At 45.0% G+C, this 26,563-nt stretch overlaps 3 protein-coding genes across 10 annotated transcripts in view; 2 read left to right on the forward strand and 1 right to left on the reverse strand.

Annotated features, from left to right (window-relative positions):
- Nucleotides 1-470: 470 nt before the first annotated feature.
- Nucleotides 471-14,339, forward strand: LOC148128722 (vomeronasal type-2 receptor 26-like). Of its 6 annotated transcripts, none has more exons than XM_087948470.1 (7): nucleotides 471-775; nucleotides 912-1,159; nucleotides 1,594-1,882; nucleotides 2,902-3,633; nucleotides 7,759-7,971; nucleotides 12,236-12,362; nucleotides 13,223-14,339. In XM_087948470.1, the coding sequence occupies exons 2-7, from the start codon at nucleotides 942-944 to the stop codon at nucleotides 14,131-14,133; spliced, it is 2,490 nt and encodes an 829-aa protein (XP_087804596.1). In that variant the 5' UTR covers nucleotides 471-775; nucleotides 912-941; the 3' UTR covers nucleotides 14,134-14,339. The 6 variants fall into 6 exon arrangements, with proteins under 6 accessions (XP_087804596.1, XP_087804597.1, XP_087804599.1 ...); XM_087948471.1 differs by having other exon boundaries at nucleotides 1,651-1,882; XM_087948473.1 differs by lacking the exon at nucleotides 912-1,159 and having other exon boundaries at nucleotides 472-775.
- Nucleotides 14,340-16,962: 2,623 nt separating this feature from the next.
- The window catches only part of LOC148128723 (ATP-dependent chromatin remodeler CHD2-like), a 47,888-nt gene continuing 38,287 nt past the window's right edge, over nucleotides 16,963-26,563 (reverse strand). Inside the window, exons 2-4 of one of the 3 annotated variants that reach the window (XM_087948468.1) lie at nucleotides 19,511-19,623; nucleotides 18,688-18,787; nucleotides 16,963-17,352 (exon numbers count right to left, since the gene is read on the reverse strand). In XM_087948468.1, the coding sequence (XP_087804594.1) occupies nucleotides 17,083-17,352; nucleotides 18,688-18,787; nucleotides 19,511-19,623 (483 nt within the window). In that variant the 3' untranslated portion in view covers nucleotides 16,963-17,082. The other 2 variants (XR_015746159.1, XR_015746160.1) reach the window with 2 other exon arrangements.
- LOC113432466 (GTPase IMAP family member 7-like) overlaps nucleotides 19,989-26,563 on the forward strand; it is a 33,885-nt gene continuing 27,310 nt past the window's right edge. The window contains exon 1 of the mRNA XM_087948476.1: nucleotides 19,989-20,221. Within this exon, the coding sequence (XP_087804602.1) occupies nucleotides 19,989-20,221 (233 nt within the window). The remainder of the gene's footprint in view (nucleotides 20,222-26,563) is intronic.

Raw genomic sequence — 26,563 nt, forward strand, 5'->3', positions numbered from 1 at the left:
GATAACACAGGAATGACAAGAAAATAAAAATAAAAAATTCCATCCATTCTATAATTTTCTCCCTATTTACCCAACGATCTAGTCCACAAGTTGTCACTTTCCTGCTTCTTAATGAGCTTTAATCTCAAAATTAATATTGCTAGAAAAGATGGGAAATGAAATTTCATTTCAGGTACAAGCAATTTTAAAACCGGCTGCAATTAAGATCAATATATGGGATTATGACATAAAACAGAATTCCAAACAGGGTCTACTCTTAACCTTGGGCAGAGTTCAAGGGTGCAGATTGTCATTAGAAGACAGGCAACACTACAGTTAAATGGCATTAACTTAGAAGTGGCACCAAACTCCATAGCTCTGGGTGACCTTCCCCAGCAATCTCTGGAGACAAGAGGCCATGTTGAAGGACAGCAGAAGTCAATTCCTGGATGCTGAATTCTCTTCCCCAGCATCACTTTCTGGACTTGCCCTGACAGGGAGGAAGGACCACAACCACAACAAAACAATGATCCCAGGGGTGTATCTGTAATTTTTACTAACATGTTTTATTCCAGCCTCTCCTCTGCAGATGGAGCCCAGAAAAAGTTCAGGATCCCAAGAGGAGAAGTTGCTTCTCACTGTAATTATGACCATCTGGGCCTTTGAGACCTGTGATGCTATATCTCCAGTTTTGACTTCGATGTAGACATCAGATTGAAGCCACATGCAAAGGATCTTGTATCAGAAAAGGATAAATTCCTTGGGTGAAGCTCTCTGGGACCAAGTTTTGGGACAGGTACAGGCTCTGCTCTTGATTGCACCTTTCTCTCCTTTGCAGATGAAACTGAGTGATTCTCTGTTTAGATCAGGAAAGCCACTGGCACTTCTCAGAGTCTTTGAATTTTTCCAACTGTTCCTGTTGTTTGTGTTAGAAACAGGAAGTGGATTGATTAATGCCATGAATGATGGACCTCCTGCTTCTGCTTCTGCTGCTGGTGGTGTCCCCATCAGTCTGTGGGAAGCTGAGAAGGAAATGCCCATTGAGTTTGGAGCACCAGGATGGGTACAATCCATGGAGCTTTTACAGGCCTGGAGACCATCTCATTGGTGTGGTCACAACTGAAACATATGTGTCACCTATAATGTGGCCTTTCAACAGCCCTCCTATACCTTCTTCTTCGTAAGTCATGCAGGGTGATGGAGTTGCACTCCCTCCATGTGCAATTCTAACACTCTCCTTCTTTTCTTCTTATTTCACTTATTTTTGTACCTCAGGACCTGTCTAATTTCCTGAATGATTTTGATTTCCATGGCTTCCCTTTTTGCCTTACTTTGTGGAAGAGAGTAAAATCCAAAGATGGAGTTTTGAAAAAACCTGAATGAAATCCAGATGATTTTCCTTTCTCAGTTCATTCCTGAGTTCATCACTTGAATAATGACCTTTGTTTAAGTAGTGACTGAAACAATTGTAGTTGCCTCTCTCATTTGCATAATTGATCATTCGATTTGGATCAATGTTGGCCTAAGGCTTAGTAGGTTTGTGAAGGATTATATATTTTAAAAACATTTGTTGTTGCTATTGAATATAATAACATGAATATTGTTTTTCAATAGGAAGAGTTCTGCTCTAACAAATACCCTAATGTCAATTTTTGCTATTCAAATGGTCAGCAAGAATTCCCAGCTCTTGCACAATCTCACACTTGGTTACAACATCCATGACAACTATGGAAGCACCTTCCGCACTTCAGATGCCTTGCTGGACATGCTCTCCACTGGAGAATCCAATGTCCCCAACTACGGCTGTGGGAGGAAGGAGAACCTCCTGGCTCTGATTGATGCAGCTGCCAGGGACATCTCCATCCAGATGTCAATGTTTGTAGGCACCTACAAAGTCCCACAGGTTTGTGTGTTTTTCTCTATCTGGTAAGGTGAGTGGGGTGGTGGGGATGAACAACAGATCCAATATCTTCATAGAATTCAAGAGCAGCTTTTCAGAATATTAGGGAACATATCAATGATGTTTTAGTCTATTATGTTCATCTTCAAATTGACCATTAAAGGCCTGAAGAGCCATAAGGTCCCTAGAGGATATTCTACTGAATATTCTACTATTGAAAAACTATCCAGGTTTTGAGGTCCTCCATTAGCATGTTCATTTTCACATATCAATAATATCTGCCTTATCCAATTGGAATCAAGTTGGCAATATATGTATAAAAATATTCAGACCAAGAAGAGTATCTTGGGATGGATAAAAGGAGTTCAGCTCCTGCCTCATAGATAATTGTTAATTTACACAATTTCTGCTTTCTATAAATTCAGGGTATATAATTATTGGGTTAAAATTAAAGTGATGAAACAGACATATAGTCCCAAAACAGACAAAATTTCAATTAAACACTTATTGGATTGTACAACTGTCAATTTCTGTTAGCAGTTGTGGTCTCTTAGTCTCTTGTACATCTAGAGAAGAAGCTGAAAAATTGCTTCACAAGAATTTGGGATATAGAAGCTGAGAAAGAGGTTTTAGTACTCAAAAATAGCATATAATACAGCCCTATATCTTAGATCCAGACATTTTATCTAACATCTGCTAATTTGAATCTAATTGTTGAAATTGTATGGGTGACACAGAAATTTACATTGCATTTTTTATTGTTTTTTTTGTTTAATATGATTTTGCGTTCCATTTTTATAGACAATCTTGTTAATATTCTGTCTTAAATATTTTAAACCATGACTAAGGAACAAACTATTCTTATATATTCATCAAAACAAAATTGGGTTTGTCAATAAGTAATATTTTGGAGTTGATCTGGACCACATTATAACACAGCATTCTTCATTACTTTTTCAGATCACTGCTAGAATTCCTTCAGAGGCTCTGAGTGATAAAAGGAGATTCCCTTTTTCCACCAGATGCTCCCCAAAGAAGGATTCCAATACCCAGCAATTGTCCAGCTGCTCCACCATTTCAGATGGACCCTGATTGGCCTCTTTGCTTCAGACACAGAAAAGGGAGATTATTTCATGAGGACTTTCCCTCCGATGCTTGTCAGGAATGGAATTTGTGTGGTTATATCACAACGATTCACAACAACTGGACATACAGCACCCCTCAGGGAGGCCCTCTCTAAGTGGAGACAAATCAATGTCTTTGTCCACTTCATAGAATTTATTTCCATTGGGAACAGAATTTTTCCTTTCCATGAAGCACTTATGCATTTGCCAGGACCCATTGAAGGGAAAGTCTGGATCCTCACAAATTTTGCACTGTATACAATAAAGAAGCACATACCTCTCAAATACATCCATAGTATTTTGAATTTTGGTTATCTGTCAAAAGAAAGGCCAACAGATGCTGCCTTTGAACCCCATTTCTTTGTGGAAGATCCGTTTCAAGATCATTATTTTCGCTGTTCCCTTTCCAAGCACGTCTTTTCTGTCAAAGGCCGCAGAAGATGCACCCAGAAAGCCCCACTGGAGACCCAGGAGAAAAGGAACAGGAAACGGATCATAAATGACCGTCATCGCTACAGTATCATTCAGACTCTGGCCCAGGCCATGAATGCCGCCTATTCCTCCAGATCGAGGAGGGGAAGGAAGGAGGGAGAAAAGAGGTTGGGGGCTCTGAGGCTGCAGCCGTGGCAGGTATGGGGGGGTCCCGATAGGGATCCATTAATCTGAGATCCTTTGGAGAAGGAACCCAAAGGAGAAGGAGGGGAACATCTCAACCTTCTTGTGCTGCAAAAGGTCAAGAGATTTGCACCATCTAATTGCTCCTGTTCTGACGCTCCGGAATAACAGGGAGCAGATCTGAAGTTTCTGTCTAGCCTCTGTTGGAAGAAATCTCCTTCTGGGTTCAGTTCCAAGTGGGGAAGAAAGACGCTGGAAACATGGTGACTGCTTGGAAGATGGTTTAATGGTGGACAGGAGCACATGCCTTGGTTGAGGAAAGAAGGGCTGAGATGCTGAGAGTGCAATTGTTTTATGCCCTCTGTTGGGATTTGAATTTGAGCTTGTATTCTGATTGGTTGTCAGGCTCCCATGGGGCCATGCAGGGGCAACTCTGTAGGCTGTCCTGAGTCCCAGGCTTGGTTGAGCCTCGCTGGATGATGGTGATGGCTTTGGGCAATTCCTATATAGCTTTACCTGGAGTAGATCTTTGTTATGTAAAATAAACTGGCCTAGGCCAGAGTAATGGTCCATTAGGAAAGGTGGGAGGGGGGGCAGAGTTTCAGCCTCTCTGAGTTTCTACTTTTCTTTTTAGGGGAAATATATTCTCCCTTTTTAGTATATCCTAAAATATTTCATTTTCCTAGGAGAGGGGAGGGTTTTAAGTACTCCCAACACCTCTTTCAGTCATTGGAAGAGTGTTGAATCCTCCCTTGTCCAACTGAGAGATTTTGTAAGTTGGAGAAGCTGCTCTCAGAATCTTCTCCTTGTCTTCTCTCAAGACTCAGTTTCAGGTTGCAGTCAAGTACGATTTTGAGATTGTTTTCCTAAACATGTATTTATTTACACATAACTCAAGATGGCAAATGTCTCCAACACAGCTTCCTCCTTCATCCAGTCTACTTTTATTACATTCAGAGACCAGCATTACAAATAATAATAATAATAATAATAATAATAATAATAATAATAATAATAATAATAATGAAAAATAAAAATAAATGACAGTCAATGGGCAGTTAGAGTCTGCCTAATGCTGAGTCATGTGCGAATATGTGGCAATATAAATGTCCTAAATAAATAAATACATAATTTTGCATTACAGCAGAACAGAATTTGGCCCCATTCAGAGAAACTCCTTCCTACTGATCTGATAACTGCAGTTGCACGTAAAAGAGTTCCGTATTTCCCAGATATTTTATTAGGAGAGGCGTCACAAAGTGAATCCCTGAGTCCTGATAGGAGATGCCGCATAGCAGGCTGTGAACTCACTGGTGGGATTCAATTTTTTTTACTACTGGTTCTGTGGGCATGGCTTGAATTTGTGGGCATGGCTTGGTGGTCACGTGACCAGATGGGCGTGGCTTGGTGGCCATGTGACTGAGTAGGATTGGCCAGGTGGCCATGTGACTGGCAAACCAAATACAATTGGTCCTCGCTTAATGGCCGGTTACTTAGCAAGTGTTCTAATTTATGACTGATCTCCCCAGAGCTACTTGTCCTGTTTTTGGAGTTTTGACAACCATAAACACAAACACACAAACACACACACACACACACACTCAACACACACACACACAGAGCTTTCTAACCCTGCTATTCTTTGATTCTGTAAGGATCTCCTGCTGGAGCAGGGGTTGGACTAGATGACCTCCGAGATTCGTTGCATGCCAGCCCTAGATTGCTGTGCTGCTTCAAAGAGTCTTCTGAAGCCAGGGTTTGTGTCCTTCCTTCCTCTCCTTTTTTTCTCTCTCCTCCCTCCCTCCTTCCATGTATTTATCTATCCATCCATATATCTCATTCACTTTCTCCATTCTCCCTCTCTTTCTTTCTCTCTTTCTCTCCCTCTTTCTTTCTTGCTCTTTCTTTCTTTCTTCTCTTCCCCCCCGCTCTCTCTCTCTCTCTCTCTGTCTCACACACACACACACACAGACACAGAGAGTAGGGAAGAGAGAGGGGAAGATAGGGACCCAGCCTCTTCGCTATCCCCCACCGTCCCCCTTCCCTTCTCAGGCCAGGTGAGGGAGGGGAGGTTGAGGGGCAGGGCCAGCCGCTTCAGGCAAGGTGAAGAGGCGTCGACCAAGCACGGGAGAGTAGAAGCCTGGGAATGGCGGCTCCCGGCTCAGCTGGCCTGAGGGGCTCCTGCAGGCATATCGCGACAAGGGGGGGCGAGAAGACCCGGGACAACCGTGCACCCACCTGCTGGCTGGCCGGGCCGGGCTGAGCTGGAAGAGGCGCATCCGCTGGGAGAAGTAAGAAAACGTAATCTGGGAGGGCGGGCAGACAGGCAGATGTCCCAGGGCTGCTGCACATGCGCACTGCATCAGTAGCACACGCGGCTGCACACACAGTGCGCATGTGCAACAGCCCTGGGACATCTGCCCGATCTGCGCCACAGCCACCACGTGGTAGGGAAAGCTAGGAGAGCGACTGGGACAAGTGGGCGACCTGGTTCAGGGGTGTGGCCAACCAGGGTTGACCACCGGTTCACCTGAGCCGGTGAGAACCGGTTGAATACCACCTCTGCGTGAGCTGCAGTTCGAGTGGCCCCTTGTCCTCAGGGGCCCAGTCTCAGCTCAGGCGCTCTTTCTTTGTATCGGCCCCCTGAAACGGCTCTGGGAACTCCGTTGCAGCTCTCGGAGGTTAATTCCCTTTGGACTCTTGGCAGGGTTATTCGATATAAATATCTCATTGCTCTAAAGGCTGCTCAAATAAACATTCTTGGGAAGAGCAGCCCCATCTTGTTGGATTTCCAGATCTTTGAGACCTTGTTTGAGTTCACTAAGTGCACTAACTCATCCCCCATCCTTAAAAGCCCTTCCCTGCAGAAGCCACGGGGGCTGAGTACCAATGAGTAGTTGTGTGTTCATTTTCCCCACAACAACAACCCTGTGAGTTGAGTTGGGCTGAGAGACTGGCCCCAAATCCCCCAGCCTGCTTCATGACCAAGGCGGGACTTGAACTCACATCCTCTTGCTTTCTACTTCGGGGGCTTAACCAGTAGACCAAACTGGGTCCCTTACATACTTATCAAGCTTGGCACAATCCTTCATCCAGTGCATCATTAATGTTCTTATATGAGATACTATAATTTATCAAATCCTAAAACCCAGATAGTTTTCTACTGCTTTTTAGTCATACAGTTGTTTCTAGGAGGAAATCATAAATATTTTTCTGGAAAGTTGGTAATGTTTAAATAACATAAAAGTATATTTGCCTGAGAATTGTTATAAATCTTGTATAATAGCAATTTATCAATCCTATTATATTAATGACAACATAGAAAAATTGATGACTTAACGACAAAATGTTGTATCTTCCCACTTTCATGACAAAGATTAAAAAAACTAAAGATTATTTGAGTACCATTTTTAAATCAGTTTTTATCCACTTAATTATCATACCATCCACCCCTCACTTAACTGGGTTTCTGATCACATCACAAAATTGTTTGTTACTCTTTCCTGAGATCGAGTTATATCAGCAGTATTTCCATAATGTATTTAGGAAATGAAATAATATGTGAGGATGACTTGCATAGAGCACATAAGTTATATCCCCCCTTTCCCACAACCCATTTAGAAAGGGCAGTGATAGGAGGGAATGACTTTTGGGGGGTGGAGGAGAGATTCTGCCTGGGGAAGAAGCAGATAAGAGGAGGACACCTACAGCTGCATAAAAAAAGGGTCGGTGGGAGATTTGTACTTTCTGGCTCCCCAAATCCTGTCAGTGCAGCATTACAGCGAAGTGGGCCTAGCTCAGGTTTCCTGTCTGGGCTTCCTGGGAGAGGATCACCCTGACAATTTTCTTCTTCAGAAATCCGTGTTTCTGATAACCAACCTGTTGCTTTCAGGGAGTTCATAAATCTCCTTTTTTCTGTTGTTCAACTATATTTTGTCAAAATCTATATTGTCAAAATATGATCGACAAATTTTTGTGAACTTTTTCCCTTCACTTGTAAGATAGTGGTAACACCCATTTTCCTAATGAAGCATGTCTGTAAATTAGACAACTACAGAAGAAAGATTAAATATTGAAAAAGCGTCTGGGATAAGAAACAAAGTTTTCTGCTTTTAAAATTGCTGCATGTTCCCATTCTAGTTCCATCCTTTCCTGGAGAAGAATGAGTTTGTCAATATTTCACAGGCTAAATTGTACATGGACCCAAATGGAGAGGTAGCAGCAGATCTGGGCATTTCGGGCTTCTTGGTTCTTCCCAGGGATGATCCCAGGAGAGAGACTGTGGCGTATTTTGAAAGACAGAGACTTTATATCAACCAAGATGTTCTTTCACGGCTAAAGTTGCTCAACAAGGTAGGAGAAAGTTTGGTGTCTTCTCTCCATTTTTCAAAGCCTGAGGTCCCATTTCAAGAGGGCTGATGCTATTCCCCAAAGGTGGTTGACCTTCACCGAGAATTGAATCTGGGCAGTAGAAACCGGATTTTTTCCTTTAGGCTGCTTGGTAGGCATCGGTATTGTTCCATTTTGTGGACCACGTACAATTAAGGGTCTCCATCGAACGGGTGAGAATCCCACAAGGGCTGGGGAATGTGTCGCTAGTAGCTTCTGGTTGTTTGCTCCTTGTGTCCAGAAGAGCAACGAAGGCGGCAATTCTGCTGACTGGTGCCTGAATCCAAGCTTGGACCTTATCGGATGGGATTGAATCGCAATTGGACGGAGGTCCTTTTGGCCCCATTGGGGGAAAGAAGCTTCCTCTCGTCCTGCTTGGGGAAAAGTGTCCCCTGAAGGGGCAGCTCCATAATCTGGGAGGCTCTTAAGGAGGCCAGACCTGGCCATGCCTCCCTTTCACCCTCCCTGGGACGGAGCACTGGGCCTTCTGCTCCTAGGAAGCAGCTCCAAGGCTTTCAGTTCACCTGAAATTATCAAGATTGTTCTGATATCACACCTTAAAATTATGGGTGTAAGAAGAGGGGAGAAATGCATGTTAATGGGGTCATGAGAAGGAACCGACTGGTTATCACTTAATGCTGAAATCTTTTCTCAGTTCCATCCAGGGGTGGGATTCAAATATTGTAACAACCGGTTCTGTAGGCGTGGCTTAATTTATGGGTGTGGCTTGGTGGCCATGTGACTGGGTGGGCATGGCCAGGTGGCCATGTGACTGGCAAACCAAATACAAGTGGTCCTCGCTTAATGGCCAGTTGCTTAGCAAGTGTTCTAATTTATGACTGATCTCCCCAGAGCTCCTTGACCTGTTTTTGGAGTTTTGACAACCATAAACACAAACACACAAACACACACACGCTTCTAACCCTGCTATTCTTTGATTCTGTAAGGATCTCCTGCTGGAGCAGGGGGTTGGACTAGATGTCCTCTGAGATCCCTTGCAGGCCAGCCCTAGATTGCTGTGCTGCTTCAAAGAGTCTTCTGAAGCCAGGGTTTGTGTCCTTCCTTCCTCTCCTTTTTTTCTCTCTCCCTCCCTCCCTCCTTCCATGTATTTATCTATCCATTCATATATCTCATTCACTTTCTCCTCCCTCCATCTCTTCCTTTCTTTTTCTTTCTTTGTCCCTTCCTTCCATCTCTCCCTTTCTTTGTCTATCCCTTTCCTTCCTTTTGCTTCCTTTCTCTCTTTTATTTCTTTCTCTTTCTCTCTTCTTTCTTCTCTCTCTCTTCCTCTTCTTTCATTCCCTCTATTTCACTCTTTCCCTCTCTTTTTCTCTCTTTCCCCCTCTCTGTATTCTCTGTATCTCTCTTTCTCTCTCTCATCCCCCCGTGTGTGTGTGTGTGTGTGTGTGTGTGTGTAAAAGAGAGGCATGGATAAGTCTGACCAGGTCGGGTCTCTTTAAGAACCTCCCCAACTATGAACCGGTCCTTTCAGGAAACACTTTTCCCCAAGCAGGACGAAGCTTCTCTCCCAATGGGACCAAAAGGACCTCCACCCAATCATGATTCAAATTCATCTGAATTCAGGCCCTGGTCAACAGAATTCCCTTTTTTCTTTGCTATTTTGGGCACAAGGAGCAAACAAACCTGAAGCTCTTAGTGACACATTCCCCAGCCCTTGTGGGATTCTCACCAGTTTGAAGGAGATACTAAACCATAGGTGGTTCACAAAATGGAGCAGTGCGAGAAGGTAAGGGTGACGGTGGGGGATAGCGAAGTGGCCGGGTCCCTATCTTCCCCTCTCTCTCCCCCACTCTCTGTGTGTGTGTGTATCTGTGAATGTGTGTGTGTGTGTGTGTGTCTGAAAGCGCGGCATGGCCAAGCCAGCAAGCTCTCTCCTTGGCGCTCTACTTCTTTCATTTCTTCTTTTCTGAATCCAGACTGGCTAAACAACGATTGCCAGACCGTGGTGGAAGCGTCCATTCGGGTGACCCTCCTCCTCCTCCTCTTCCTCCTCCTCTCGCACCCGGCAGCTGTGGATGGATCAGGAGGGTGCAGTTGTGTGGGGAGACGCTCGCTCCTCAAGTGAGCAGCCACCCACCCCATACCAGGTTTTGCTGTGCTTTGGCATTTGCTTGAGGAGCATCTCCCCGTGCGCATGCACCCTCCTGGCCCTGCCACAACCGCTGGTTATGAGAGGAGGAGGAGGAGGAGGAGGAGGGGGAGGAGGAGGAGGAGGGAGGAGGAGGAGGAGGAGGAGGAGGAGGAGGAGGAGGAGGAGGAGGAGGAGGAGGAGGAGGAGGAGAAGTTTTGCCCGAAGGGCGCTTCCACCGCGGTCTAGCGATCATTGTTCAGCCAGTCTGGATTCCAAAAAGAAGAAATGAAAGAAGTAGTGAAGAGCGCCAAGGAGAGCTTGCTGGCTTGGCCATGCCACGGCTTTCAGGGGACACACACATACAGAGTGGGAGAGAGAATCAGGAAGATAGGGACCCGGCCTCTTTGCTATCCCCCACCGTCACCCTCACCTTCTCAGGGCAGGCGAGGGAGGGGCAGGGCCAGCCGCTTCAGCAAGGTGAAGAGGAGGCGACCAAGCACAGGCGAGTAGAAACCTGGGAACGGCATCTCCTAAAGGGCTTTGAGGTTTGATGACCTGGAGTGGCCGAGATCCGAGTGAGCATTGCACCACAGGTTCACCTGATCGACCACTTCTTTGGTGTTGGCTTTACGGAGCCACAGCATGAGGTCTGGGCTGACATGTGACAGCAGTGCCTTTAGCTGTGCTTGCTTGTAGTGTCCAAATAATCTGGTGAAGACGGCGGAGGAGTCACTCAGGTAGACCTCCCCATCCGCAGTCTTCCTCCTGCACAAAAAGGCCATTCCCTGAGCTAAGAAGGCAAGGAGCTGCGCCTCGACTCACCCAATTCCTAGGACTACCCCAAATGGTCCCAATTCGGTGCAGAGAGGGCAGCTCCCCTGGCAGTTCCCCTTTCCTCAGTGCTCTGACTTCCTGTGGCTCGCCTCCAGCCTGAACACCTGGTTGGACCACCAGAAGGCCACTTCCCCACTTCTCAACGGCGCTCCTGTGCCGGCCACTGCAGGACTCTCCATCTCTTTCTCCAAATTCTCCCTCAACTTCAAAATGAGACACCTGTTGCCCACATGGGTACAACCGGGCTGCTGGTCACCTTTACCCCCACCCCACTTGCCTTTTGCTGCTGCCACCTGGACCCCTAACCCCCAGCAGGTAAGGCCCAGCACCTGTGTGAATCCCAGCTAAATTTCACTGTACCAGAGGACAGGTGGAGAGGCTCATGTTCTCCTGCTGCTGGGAAAGCAAGAGAGTCTTTCCCGGCACAGCAAAAAGTTTGCAACTTCCTCTCCAATAGGGAAATGGGTGGCTCTGGGCAGCAGAGAAGCAGCCCACTTGAATCCTGTTTCTCTCTGCCGCCCGGAGCTGTGCCGGGAAAGACTCTCTTGCTCTCCCAGCAGTAGGAGGACACGAGCCTCTCCACATGTCTTCCAGTACAGGAAATGTAGCTCGGTCCCCACCAGTCTGCATCTCGCCCCCGCCTGGATTCACCGCAGATACTGGGCCTTACCTGCTGGGGGTGAGGGCGGCGGGTGTGGCAGCAAAAGGCAAGTGGGGGGGGGGAAAGGTGACCGGCTGTGGCAGGTAGGTGACTGGGCCCAAGAGCTTGCAGAGCCTCACTCACCCAGGGAGATCAGGCAGGGCCACAGCGGAAGGCATGCAGCAATGGCTGGACTGGCGAGTGGGCAAAAGCAGGCTGCAGGCGATGCCGCGCATGCACGATAAGGACTGACTGGGAGCGGAGGGGAGGGGCAGGCAGAGAGGGCGGGGCCAGTCAGTGGTGCAATTTGCTGGTTCTCTGAACTGCGCAGAATCATAACAACTGGTTCTATGGAACTGGACAGAACCAGTAGAATCCCACCACTGGTTCCATCTCTCCAGACTTTTCTATTTAATAAAGTCCTTTTTTTTTTTTTTGGCAATGTGAGATGCCAAAAGCAAAAGAGAGGAACTAAAGGAAAAATCTTCCAGAAGTTATATCTCCAACCATTTGTAATTAGTGAGAGGTTTTGTATTTACTCAAGGTGAAGACCAGAGGCTAATATCTAATATCTTGTCTTATATCCATTTTTACCTCCATTTTCCATGGACGGAGAGTCCTAACACATTTCCTTTGGCAATCCTATTTTTTTTTTTGCTCAGTCCTTTCCTCAATCTGAATGTGTGGAAAGTTGTCATCCTGGATTTGTCAAGAGGGCTCGAGAAGGAGAGCCAGTTTGCTGTTACGACTGTGTTCCTTGTCCGGAGGGGACCTTCTCCATTCAGAAAGGTGGGTGACACCAAAGGAAAATGGGAGGCCTGGTGGAACTGGATCCCTCCATAGCATTGTCATGAAAGTGTGAATTAAAACACACTTTGAAGCTGAATTGGTTTCTGGTTTATTTCTGAAATGCCTCATTTCTTATCTAAACAGAAGAGCAAAAAGACTGTGAAGGAAGGGCTGGATAGAGAGAGGTGGCTGTGGCAGATTGGACAAGCTTTACAACTGCTAGAGAAAATATTTCTTCTTTTTAGCTTGGATGTGTCCTTCCTTCCCACATTTACTTCTCTAGGAACACCTGAGTTCCTTGAAACACGAGGAATTGGTTTAGGTCCACCTCCTGAAAGGAGGATTGCAATGCAGTCTACATGGGTTCCCTTTGAGGAACACTGAAAGGTGTTACTGATGTACGAGATGCACAATGTGGTGGCATGGATAGTTATGCCTGTATGTGTCTGCACCCATATCACCACTGCTCCAATGGCCATTCCAAATTATTTGCAACAGTCACTTGATCTGTCAGCCACCTCTGAGGCAAGTATGACAAGAATTGCCATCTTGCACGTAAGTTTGTCTAGAAAGATTAATTGATTCATTATTTTCCTTTAGTAATGGAGGTTCCTATCAATATTCTGAACATTACAAAGGAAATCTTTCAAGTCCAAAGCTTCCCTCAATTTCATAGCCTATCAAAAAAAATACTGTAGCTATATTTTTTTAAAAAGTGATAAACTTATTTTTTGTCTCTGGAGATATTAAGAAATCCATCCCAGAAAATGCTCCTGATAATCACTTGTTCCCAAAGAATGTATAATATATCTTGAAATGCAAAGGACAAAGAAATATGGGGTTGTTGTTTTTTTTCTCAGATACAGAAAAATGCACCAAATGTCCGGATGATAAATTCCCAAATAAAAAAAGAGTCCAATGTATCCCCAAAGTGATAACCTTCCTGTCTTATGAAGAACTTCTGGGCATCATCCTGGTTTCTTTTGCCCTATTCTTGTTCCTAACCACAGGCCTTGTTTTAATCGTCTTCATTAAATACCAAGAAACTCCCCTTGTCAAAGCCAACAACCGGGACCTCTCCTACATCCTCCTGGTCTCCCTCCTGCTTTGCTTCTTGTCTTCTTCTCTCTTCATTGGTCAACCAAGGAAAGCCACCTGCCTTCTTCGACAAACGGTCTTCAGCATCATCTTCTCGGTCGCAGTTTCTTCTCTTTTGGCCAAAACCATCATGGTGGTGCTGGCTTTCCTGGCCACAAAACCAGGAAACCGAGTGAAGAGATGGCTGGGGAAGAGCTTGGCCAACTCCATCATCCTGTCTTCTTCTGGTGTCCAAGTTATCATCTGCTCCATCTGGCTTGGAGTTTCTCCCCCCTTCCCTGACTCTGATCTCCACTCCCAGCCTGGAGAGATCATCCTGCAATGCAACCAAGGGGCCGTTGTCATGTTCTACTTCACCCTCAGCTACATGGGCTTCCTGGCTGCCGTCTGCTTCACGGTGGCTTTCCTGGCCAGGAATCTGCCTGGGGCCTTCAACGAAGCCACACTGATCACCTTCAGCATGCTGGTCTTCTGCAGTGTCTGGGTGACTTTTGTGCCCACCTACCTGAGCACCAAAGGGAAACACATGGTGGCTGTGCAGGTCTTCACCATCCTGGCCTCCAGTGCTGGTCTGGTGGGCTGCATCTTCATCCCCAAGTGCTACATTATCCTTCTGAGGCCAGAGCTGAACACAAAGGAGCATCTCACAGCCAGAGCAAATGTAAAAACATGACAAATAACATCATTATGATAGTGGAAGAATTGTTAATGTTTCTTTTATTTGATTTCCATTTTGATGGTATGCAGGAGTCAAAGAAAATGATATCTGTATGTTACAAAATGGGGAATTGTTGGACGACTGGAATTCTTGCAGTTCCTTCCCACCTCAATAAATATTGCTAAAGAGACCACTGTAAAATTCAGAGGAATTCACCTGTTCAGCAACAGCTACTGACACCTTATAAAAAACAATTGATGCACTTGTTCCTACTGACAGCAGCTAAACATGCGGGTGGGTGTTAGAGAATAGGTAGGAAAAGAGGTCAGGAGGAAACTGTGGGAATCAAACACCAACCTGGTTGCCTAAAAATGCCAGAATGATGTGAAATGCCATGCTTGACTGGCTCCCATCTGAGGAGGGAAATCTTCATCCCTCTTATATGAGTCTTTCTTGATTTCCTGATAAAACCTCCTTTGCAGAAAGAATTCAGCAGAACAGCTGTCTGGGATTTCAGTTTGGGGTTGTATGTACTTCACAGCAAAAAAAAAAAAAAAAAAAAAAAAAATGAAGTGTGTAAAGAAATTTCCACTGTATATTTTTTTTCTTTCATCAACCAGAGAAATGAAATAGCCGTTTTCAGGCTCTTTAATTTTCCACTCTACAATTTGTACCGAAAGCATTTCTCTGCTCCTCCTCCAAGCCTGTCTTGTCTGTGAAGGGCTGGAGAAGATGTCCAGAGAAAGGGGACCTTGGGACTCTTCCCAGAAGGAGGTTGTAGGGATCCTGTCTCAAGGCAGCCGCATCATTGACCAGGTCACAAACCTCCAATGCTGCATAATGTTCATCCAGGTCCAAGAAGGGGCTGAATAAGTGGGGGGGGGGGGACTTCTAGGTTTCTAGGAAGAGGCACCCATGGAAGCTGTTCTGCTCTCCAACCGCAGAGATTGCTGATCAATTGGGAATCAATTTTTATGTCTCATAAAGGCTCCTAACTGCGAATAGGATCCCTTTGCAAATTCCATTTGAAGGAGATAAGAAAAGCTCTGTTGGATCAGAAGAAGGTCAGTCTAAGATTCACACAAATCCCTCTGGTTCTTGCACAAGCAGTAGAAGAAGGCCGAGATTTGTGGCTTTGTGCCACATGGAAGAGGCGTTTATCCAGAGGTGGAATTCAGTAGGTTTTGACCAGTTGTGGAGAACTGGTAGTGGAAATTTTGAGTGGTTCGGAGAACTGGCAAATACCGCCTCTGACTGGCCTCGCCCCATCTCTTCTCTGCCTCCCACTGAGTCCCAGCTGATCGGCTGGATTGGTTGCCCTGCACAGGAGAACGGAGCTGGAAAGCAGGTTAGTCGGGAGAGGAAGGAATGGGCTTTTGAAGTAACTTTCCACTGCCATGCCCACCAAGCCATGCCTACCAAGCCCCACCCACAAACCCATGCCCACAGAACCAGTAGTAAAAAAAATTTGATCCCCACCACAGCGATTATCCCACAATTTCACTTTCCTCCATCACTACCCACAACATTGGACACTCGGCCATCTCACACTCTAGGAATCTCCCATTTTAGTATCTCACATTAATCTGAGAAAATGTTTCCAAATTTCCCACCCCAAATTCAATAAGAGTTAAGGCAGGACTGGAATTCAAAAGTCTCCTGGTGATCCGCTCAAAGTCCCCCAGGACGTTTTCCTGCCTGAGGGAGGATTAGAACTTAAAGCCTCCTGGACCTTGGCCCATACAACCAACAAGTCCTAAATCAATAATTGTCAGGAAGCTCACTCAAATTGACCAGCAATTCATGCAAAAAAATTAGGCTGTTCGTTTCCCAGAAGATGGGTAGGCTCCATAAACAATGCCATTGTTTCATTTGAGCAATGAAGGCGGAGATGGAAGGTTCTGGAAATGCCATTTTACAGGATGCACCTTCTTTAGGCCCGACTGCCCCTGTTTTTCTTTGTAGAACACCTGAGCTAAGGAATCTCTGAAACATTGTCTTGGGTTTAGGTCCAGGGGCCACAGGAGAAGTCTCCCATCCTAAAACGTATCCTGATCCCTTTCTATTTTGAGTGTGCCATGGTGGGTCTGTCCCCATTCTTGGGAAGGGGACATATTGTGTGGGTGTGTTTGCTGTATATATTGACAACATGCAAGTTTTAGGGGAACCTTTGAAAGTGAGCTCAGTCTGCTCCTAAACTGTGAGCCCTATCTGACCATCACAACACCCGAAGGACATCCAGATATACACAAAGCCTTGTTTTTCTATGCTTCAAGCATGGACATCAATCTGATCATCTGTCCACTCATATTTTATCTTTTTGGAATGTGCAGTAAGTTTAACACATAGTAAATCTCACACATGCTCATTTTGCCATTCTAGGCCCTTTTGCTTTTTTTCTATCAGCTGCCTGTTGTCTTTCCGCCTTATTCCTTGGATGGCTCCAAACACCACAAAGCTAGAACTTCTTGGAAAAATCCATCACTTGTTTATACCAAGAACAATCCAAGTTCATTTGCTTAATTTTCATGGTCCAACTCTGCCCTTTTCATCCCAGTTTCATGGTGGGCAACACCCATTCAGCAAGGAGACGTAATGGTGTAGCCACTGGATGCAGATGTTTGCTTGTTATGATACAAGAGTGTTGCGCTGGTCTGGCGTGAGTGAGCAAAGAGATGGGATTCCCCTGCTTCCTCCCTAAAATATTTTTAAATAAATACTTTTCTTCCTTATCTGCATGATTGGCCTTCAGTGGACATGATTGTAGATGACCAGGGAGAAAAAAGGGACGATTTCCAGGTTTATGCAGTAATCGTCAGGTGTAGCTTTGCTTTCGCCGTGACCACTTGGCTTTAGTGAAAGCATACCTTTTACTAGATGCAACTTCACTGCAAATGGAGACGAGTCTTTCTTTCCTGAAGGTCCAATCTGGGCCGGGCCTGATAACGGCTCACCTGCTTGGCTTCAATGCCTTCTCTTTGGCTGCGGGTGGTTCTCTTGTGGATGTCCGTGCATCTGTGAAGGGTGAGGAGACAGGAGATATCGGAATATCTCGGAATATCTCGGCTGGGCCCAGGAGATTCTGGACAAAGCCGCTTGCCACTCTTTGCCTCTTCCTTCTTCTTCTGAAAACATCATCAGAAAACTCAAAAGGCCAACAGTAACAATGATTTGGGTCTTATTAACCAGAGCTGGGGAGGAGAGAGATGACTGGAGAATATTGGAGGGCCTCTTCTAGAGGAAAGGATGAAAACAAACAAACAGAAAGAAAAGTGAAAGCTTTCAGGCTTTCTTCCGCCCACCTCCTCATTTGTGGCCCAAAATTTCTTCATCATCAACGTTTGCTAGGCCAGCCCCTTTTGGCACCCCAGGGACCCCCACAGTTGCATTCAGCAGGCAACTTGAAGAAGAAGAAGAGGGTGTAAGTCCATCAATGGGGATTGGACAGCCACTTGTCTGACATGGTATAGGGCATGTTCTGTGGGTGTGGCTGGGTGGGCATGGCTTCTTCTTTTTTGCAGCACCCCCCTTGTTTTGGGGCCTCCTGGACCTCAGGGAAGCCTCCTGGCGGGCATTTTTGCTCCCAGAAGTCTTCCCTGGGGCCCAAGAAGGCACAAAACGGAGTACAGGGCGGGGGGCGCAGCATACATACACATTCCGCACCCCCTTTTGCCTCCTGGGCCTCAGGGAAGCGTTCTGGGCAAAGCAGTAAGACAGCAAGGGGGATCCCGGCACAGCTGATCATCGGGAAGGGAAAAAGAACCTGAAAAGATTCCTTCAGGAGTGACTGGGTGGGGAAGGACGCAGTCAGTGATGTCGGGCAGGCACAATAAAGACTGACTGGGAGGGGAGAGTGGAGAGGGGCGGGGCCAGCCAGGAGCACAATTTGCCGGCTCTCCGAACTGTGCAGAATCATAACAACCGCTTCTATAGAACCGGTCCGAACCGGTGGTATCCCACCCCCAGTATAGGGTCTCCTGCTTGAGCAGGGGGTTGGACTAGAAGACCTCCAAGGTCCCTTCCAGCTCTATTCTGATTGGTTAGTAAAGGGCCAAGTCCAGCAAAAGGAGCTGGAGACTCACCAAGAATTCCAATCCCATCAAGGAGTGTCCAGAAGACTCCACGGCTTTGATCCCCAACCTGTGTCCCCTGAGCATTGACAGTTTTCCCTCTCCTAAAGATAGGATATCTCCTCCTCTCTTCTACAACCCAACACCTGGCTCTTAACACAGCAATGGCAGAGCCAGGAGAAAGAAAGAAAGAAAGAAAGAAAGAAAGAAAGAAAGAAAGAAAGAAAGAAAGAAAGAAAGAAAGAAAGAAAGAAAGAAAGAAAGAAAGAAAGAAAGAAAGAAAGTAAGAAAGAAAGAGGAAAGAGCACAGTCCCACCTAAAAATCTCAACCAGAATTCTCTCGTTCCTGAGGTTTTCTTTTGCACAAAATGTTACTTCTCTTTATTTATATTTGTATCCCTTTCATTCTACCACACAACACACAACACACAACACACAACACACACACACACACACACACACACACACACACACACACACACACACCCTCTGTTCTTACCTTCTGTTCCCGGGCTTGCTTTTTGCTAGTCATCTTGTACAACTTATGTACTTTCTTGGTGTTAAATTCAATAAACTTGGAGGCAAATACCCATAGATTCCTGAAAGGAGGTGAACAGCTATTTTAATTTTCTCTTTTTAAGAGCTGGGCCAGAAGCCCAGACTTTTCATGCCGGAGGAAAGAGATGCCCCAAAGAAGCAGTGATGGAGAGATGCTTTCTTCTGGGGCCCAAAAGTTCCCTCTTACACAAAAATGTCTTACTTCAAACTTGAGTGATGAAGACTCCCAAGATAAAGTCTGCAGAGTTTGATGCAAGCATGGCATGACCAGTCTGCTACTTTTCTTGACTACTGCAAATGCCGGTATTGTAGTTTTCTAGGGGTTTGGACTAAAATGTGCATTTTGTTTTTAACACTCATATTTAACAACATATTTCCACACAGGGGAATTCAACAATTGGAGACAGCATCTCATTTGAGGCATTGCAGCAGGTATTCAAGGGGAGTTGGACGGTTTGCTTGTGGCTATGTAGAGATTCTAGGCGATTCCTCTTTTAACTCCATCCCCAGGTTCTGCCTCTTCTTCCCCTAGACCTCCAAACTCAAAAAGACTCCTGACTCGCAAATCTGACTGCAACATCTGGACAAGAGAGAGGGAGGGAGAGAGGGAGAGAGAAAGAGGGAGAGAGAAAGAGGGAGAGAGAAAGAGGGAGAGAGGGAGAGGGAGATTGCAGAATTGGTGGCCAGGCAAATCACCGTCTCCATTCTTCAAGAACTTCCTGTTCAGGGTGGATTTTCAAACATTCGGCCATGTGGTCTCCTACCTTGAGCAGGCAACTCCGACTTTGCTCCAGCTGCTCTTCCTCTCTAATGGCTTTTTTTCTGGCTCATCCAGATGCTTCAGGGACTTCTTCACTGGGCTCATCAGCTCTTTGCACTTGGGAGACAGAAAAAGCAAAGCTCCATGTGAGTCGCACATCAGAAGGAAGGTGAGGAAAGGGAGACCCCGATTGAGGCAACCTTTTGAGGCTAGGGGCCCATTTGAATCTGGGGGAGGGGATCTGCTGTGGGCACCCTCTCAAAATGGCAGCCAGAGGAGTCTTCCCCGTTCCCAAGACAAGTCACCAGGCTACAGAGAGGACAACGTTGGAGTGGGAGGTTCCACTCTTGCAAAGCAGACTCTCTCTTTTCATCCCATTCTCAGAAGATCTACAATTCTCCTGTGTTAGAGGTAAACTGGTTGTGGGAAAAGTCCTTTTCCGTTGAGATGAACCTGCCAGGGGCCGTGTTTCGCTTTCCAGCATGTCAGCCACCTTAACTGAGAAGGGGAAAAAAGCGAGAGGGCCAAGGAACCTGAGGTGTATCCAGAGAAACACCTGGAGCCACACGGTCTCCAGCCCCAGTTGGCTGGGCAAGTACAAGCAAGCGAAAGCAATCCAGAGTTCAGGATGGGATTTAACGCTCGTCTGGGGAGGCCCTAAAATCTTGGAGATGGTGCGAGAGGTTCCCACCTTTCTTGAGGTGAATTCATTCAGGTGGAGGAAGGGAGCTTTTGTTTCGATCCAGAGGGACCGATCGTTTCATAAAAGAGGCAGGCCTCGACTTACAACCATGAGAAGCTACAGCGGCACTGAACCAAGTGACTTATGACCCTTATGGCCGTTGCAGCATCCTCCTGCCACTAAGAGATGGCAGGGGGGTGTTTGAGGTGCCGGCCTCGCAGGCTCACCCCATTGACTGTTGCACTACTCCAAAACCGGTGCCTCTAATACGGCAGCACATTGGGAAATTAGAGGAAAGCCGCCGCGACCACATTCGAGGCAAGAGGAGGTCATCAGTTCGGCAGGGCAGGAGAAGGAATTCCAGACTTGAAAGCATGGCAATAACTCAACACGGTTGGGAAGACGCCAGAAACACAGATAAGCAAAGTCAACACAAGATAAACTCACGTTTGCTCCCAGCAGACACCGTACTCAGCTTGCATCTCTTTTAAACTCTATTCCCAATGGGGTGAGCCTGTGGTGCCGGTGCCTTGAATGCCCCCTGCCACCTCTTAGCGTCCCCAAGGGGGCCATCAGAGGGGCACTAAGAGGAAGTAGGAGGGCGTTCAAGGTACCGGCCCTGCAGGCTCACCCCATTGACTGTTGCACCACTCCAGAGCCGGTGCCTTGAATGTGGTTGCTGCGGCTTTGCTCTAATTTCCCAATGTGCTGCCGTATTCGAGGAAATGGGTGAGGTCAATAGTAGACAGTCTGAGGTTAAAGTTTTTGGGGTTTGGGGAAGAAACCACAGAGTCAGATAGAGGATTCCAGACATTGACCACTCTATTGCTGAAGTCGTATTTCCTGCAATCAAGTTTGGTGCGGTTTACGTTGAGTTTGTATCTATTGTTTGCTCTTGTGTTGTTATGGTTAAAGCTGAAGTATTCATTGACAGGTAAGTCATTGCAATGTATGATTTTATATACCATACTTAGATCAGACCGAAGACGGAGTAATTCAAGGTTTTCTAGGTCTAGAATTTCAAGTCTGGTGGCATAAAGTATTCTGCAACGAGTAGAGCTGTGGAGGACTCTTCTTGTGAAATATTTCTGAACTTTCTCAACTGTGCTAATATCAGATACATAATGTGGGTTCCAGACTGATGAGCTGTATTCGAGTATTGGTCTAGCAAATGTTTTGTATGCTCTGGTTAGTAGTGTGATATTACCAGAGAAAAAGCTACGTAGGATTAGGTTAACAACTCTTAATGCCTTTTTGGCTATGTAGTTACAGTGAGCTCTGGCACTTAGATCATTAGAGATGAGTACTCCAAGGTCCTTGACAGAGTTTGGATCATCAACAAGGTCTTGACTATTCAGCTTGTATTTTATTTTCTATTTTTTTTTTTTTGCCAATATGTAAGACAGAGCATTTATTTGTTGAGACTTGAAGTTGCCATTTGTTTGACCATTCTGATACACAGTCGAGGCCTTTTTGAAGGGTAGCAGTATTGTCTGTGGTGTTGAATAGCTTTACATCGTCAGCGAAGAGAACGCAGTTGCTCTTTTTTTATATATAAATTTTTTATTGATTTTTAAAAACAAACATAAACAAACAAAAAAGATAAAACATAAAAACATAAAACATCCTTTTTGAAAGCAGCTTGATCCCGGGTTACATCTCTTCGTACAGACACAAATTCAAATTCATGTTCATTTTATATACCATTCCATATTACCATTCTACATTTTCTATATAGCTTCTCCCCTCTTTTAACTTTCTTAATTTTATTTTATTTATTTCATCTCAGTTCAGATCATTATACTTATATTCTTTGTCTGTCCTGTTTCCAGCTGTCTATTATCTTTTCTCATTAGACATGATTGGAGTATGACGCCTTTATATCTTTCCCCTAAATTTATAACACTTAATATAATAAATAACTTCTATTCGGATTCTGCTTAGTATATTCTAAAGATATACACTATATTTTAAAAAGAGAAAACAAATTATAAATATATAATATAATTAAAACAACAATCCATGCCAATTCAAATCTATTGTTAATACTAGTATTCATTTAAATCTTAAACATTTTATACATTACTTTTCAAATAAGTATCATACTTCTATGGGAACACTTATAAACTTTCCATAGTTGCTTCCCCCCACTTCACTCATATTTTAAAACATTATATCATTAAAATGTTCCCATTCCTTCCTAGTTCAGTTCTCTCATTTATTTCATTTCATTTATTTTGTTCACAAAAGTTTCACTGAGTTACACTGAGTGTTTTATCCCACTTTTTAATCCTATGTTATTTCCAATTTTCTAACATAATTTCTAATACAAATATAACAATACAATCTTATGTACCTTTGCAGAATCACTTTTTCAGTTAAATTTTTACCCATTATCTCTAAATAAGTCCTGTTTCTTTACATCTTGCTCCACACCTTTGTAGCTTCTCTTCCCTCCCTCCCTCCCTTGCTTCTTCTCTCTGCCCTTTTTACCCCCTTGTCTCTCCACCTCCATTTCCCTCTTCTGTGTTCCCTTTTTCTGTTGCTTTCTAACATTATATCCACTTTTCACCTTATTTTTCCCTTTTTTGGTTGTTTTTTTTGGGTCTTAATGTCTCCATTCTCTTTCCACCCTTTCCCCCTTCTTCCCTAAGTAAAGTTACTTGTTCGTCAAAGATGGCTTCTTCTTTGTCCCAATCTTCTTGTTGCGTAGTCTTTTGTTGCAGTTTCTCATAGGTACAAATCGCCATTTCTAAGAATTGAAAAACGGAGCCAAGAGAGCCCTTCCCTTCTTGTTCCTCTTCTTTATATTTTTTAAATTCCATTTTCAGTTCATCCACAAGTAATGCCATTGTGAAATTTTTTCAAGTGTTTTTAGTCATTCAAATATAATTTCCAAAAATCCCAAAGTCACCAAGCAATCCAAATACACACAAACTGTTTCTTTTAACACTTTCTTCTTTTTTCACTTTCTCTTCCTGGGGTTACTATTTAGTTACAAAGTTCCAGTTAAGATGTATCTTTTAGTGTTAGAATTTAATCAGATTCTTTTAAATTCCAGGCAGTCTCCTCCTTCCAAATCCTACTCTTATTCTTTTCCTCTCCCTTCCCACTTACAGCAAAAAAAATATAATTTTTTAATGTTCAGAAATCCTTATTGTCCCCTTGACATTTAATTATCCAGTTTGATTACCTCTTGATGCCAAAGCGGGTTTTTCCGATTTCTCATTCATCTCTGTTCGCTGTCAACGTAAGGAAGGAGAGTGAAAGAAAAAAAACTTTCCCTTTTCACTTTCATTCTCTGCTTCCGAATTTTCTTTGGGAGCGATGTATCTTTTTAAAATTTAAATTCCAGGATACCTTGATTGTTGCTTCTTATCCCGGTCAGCAAAAACTTTCACTTCTTAACTTCCTCCTGCACTTTCTTTTCCGGATGAGTGCTTCTTTGAGGCGGCCATTTCTGACCGCCGCTCGTTCGCCTTCGGGAAAGGGAGTTTAGCCAGCTGGGGAGGAAAGATGCGGCTTCCCTAGACCCTGCTGGGATCTCCCCCCTCTTTGCCACCTCTACGGGATGGCTTAGCCCCGAAGCCAGACTGACTCGGGACACTCCAGCGGCGAGCCCAGGCAGAAACCATGCACGATCACGGATTCCTGCCTGCTGCCGAAGCCCTGCAAACCGGAACAGAATTGCTCCTTTTCTGAAGGCTGCTGAATTCTCTCCTGGCAGACAACTAAGGTGAGACCGGAAATCGAGAGGAACAAATTCTTCTGACACACACACCACCCACTCATTATCCTCCTCAATTCCATCTCCCCGACCCACAATTCCAAAATCTGATCTTCCCGGAGGAAGTCTTTGTCTTGCCATTTTAATTTTTTGCTGCCATTTCTTCTTTTCCTACCCTGTTTCTCCAACAAGACGGCCTCCCCCAATAGGAAGTCCCAGCATGTTTTATAGGCATGAAATGAAATTAAGCCCCTCCCCCCAAATTAAGGCCTATATTAAAACATGCGAAATGGGGGGGAATGGTGCGGGGGCTTGCCGTTAGGAAGTACGTTTGTTGCACACCTGGATATGCTGCTGTCTGCGTTGACCCCGATACGAAGTGTCCCACCAACGCCGAGGTCAACATCCAAGCCGTCGCGACCCGCCTGCCCGAAGATGCAAGGGGGGGGAATTAAGTCACCCCCGAAAAGATGGCCTAGACATTTTTTCAGGGCTCAAAAAAAAATAAGACCCAGCCTTATTATACGAGAAACACGGTATTACATTTAATTGATGTTTTATTAATTTATTAATTCCATGTTCTCTTTGACATTACATTATTTTATCTCCAGCTTTTTGTGTTCTTCTTGTAGTGGTTTTTTTTTTCCCCCTGCTGTTTCTTTTTCTTGTTTCTTCTTGCTATATATGTTATGGCTCATCCTTGCATGTATGCTTTAGCCATATCCCAGACATTTTGTAGTGATGTTTCTTCTTTTTCATTTTTTTTTTTTAAAGTCAGTTTCTTTCTCCATTATTTGCATAAAGTCCTTTAGTATAGCTTGGTTCAGTGTCCATCTCAATTTCATCTTCCTTTGTCCCTTCCACCTGACTATTATTGGATTGTGGTCTGCCCATATGTTCATTTCGATATCAACCTCTTATGACGTCTGCTCTCATGTCTGGTGACATCCATATCATATCTATTCTAGACCATGACTGATGTCTGTTCGAATAGAACAATGAGCTGAGCACCCAGTTGTAGTTGATTGGTTGGAAGGTGCTGCGGGCCCCTGCATGAGGCAATCTACGTTATGATTGGTTGCTGGTTGAGAAGGCGGGGGGTCTCTTTTTCCCGCCTTTTTTCTTCTGTGTGCTCTGCATGCTGTTCTGGGGTTTACCTGATGATTTACCTCACGATGCTCCTGTGAGGAAGAGAGAAAGAGAGTGAGGGAGAGAGAGAGAAAGAGAGAGAGAAAGAGAGAGTGAAAGAGAGAAAGAGTGTGAGGGAGAGAAAGAGAGGAAGAGAGAGAGAAAGAGAGAGAAAGGGAAAGAGAGAAAGAGTGTGAGGGAGAAAAAGAGAGAGAGAAAGGGACAGTGTGAGGGAGAGAAGGAGAGGAAGAGAGAAAGAGAGTGAGGGAGAGAAAGAGAGAAAGAGAGAGAGAAAGAGAGAAAGAGAGAGAGAAAGGGACAGTGTGAGGGAGAGGAAGAGAGGAAGAGAGGAAGAGAGTGAGGGAGAGAAAGAGAGGGAGAAAGAGAAAGAGACAAAGAGAGAGAGAAAGAGAGAGAGAGAGAGAAAGGGACAGTGTGAGGGAGAGAAAGAGAGGAAGAGAGAAAGAGTGAGGGAGAGAAAGAGAGAGAAAGAGAAAGAGAGAGAGAAAGGGACAGTGTGAGGGAGAGGAAGAGAGAAAGAGAGTGAGGGAAGAGAGAAAGAGAGTGAGGGAGAGAAGGAGAGGAAGAGAGAAAGAGTGAGGGAGAGAAAGAGAGGAAGAGAGAGAGAAAGGGAAAGAGAGAGAGAAAGAGAGAGAGAAAGGGACAGTGTGAGGGAGAGAAAGAGAGGAAGAGAGAAAGAGAGTGAGGGAGAGAAAGAGAGGAAGAGAGGGAGAAAGAGAAAGAGACAATGAGAGAGAGAAAGAGAGAGAGAGAAAGAGAGAAAGGGACAGTGTGAGGGAGAGAAAGAGAGGAAGAGAGAAAGAGAGTGAGGGAGAGAAAGAGAGGAAGAGAGAGAGAAAGGGAAAGAGAGAGAGAGAGAGAGAGAGAGAAAGGGACAGTGTGAGGGAAAGAGAGGAAGAGAGAAAGAGTGAGGGAGAGAAAGAGAGGAAGAGAGAGAGAAAGAGAGAGAGAAAGGGACAGTGTGAGGGAGAGAAAGAGAGGAAGAGAGAAAGAGAGTGAGGGAGAGAAAGAGAGGAAGAGAGAGAGAAAGGGAAAGAGAGAGAGAAAGAGAGAGAGAAAGGGACAATGTGAGGGAGAGAAGGAGAGGAAGAGAGAAAGAGTGAGGGAGAGAAAGAGAGGAAGAGAGAGAGAAAGAGAGAGAGAAAGGGACAGTGTGAGGGAGAGAAAGAGAGGAAGAGAGAAAGAGTGAGGGAGAGAAGGAGAGGAAGAGAGAAAGAGTGAGGGAGAGAAAGAGAGGAAGAGAGAGAGAAAGGGAAAGAGAGAGAGGAAGAGAGAGAGAAAGGGAAAGAGAGAGAGGAAGAGAGAGAGAAAGAGAGAGAGAAAGGGACAGTGTGAGGGAGAGAAAGAGAGGAAGAGAGAAAGAGAGTGAGGGAGAGAAGGAGAGGAAGAGAGAAAGAGTGAGGGAGAGAAAGAGAGGAAGAGAGAGAGAAAGGGACAGTGTGAGGGAGAGAAAGAGAGGAAGAGAGAAAGAGAGTGGGAGAGAGGAGAGAGAAGGAGGA

This window comes from Notechis scutatus, unplaced genomic scaffold (genome assembly GCF_049901735.1).
Source record: "Notechis scutatus isolate UNSWTSFEM ecotype Mainland unplaced genomic scaffold, rNotScu1.2 NSCUCTG101, whole genome shotgun sequence".
Lineage (NCBI taxonomy): Eukaryota > Metazoa > Chordata > Lepidosauria > Squamata > Elapidae > Notechis > Notechis scutatus.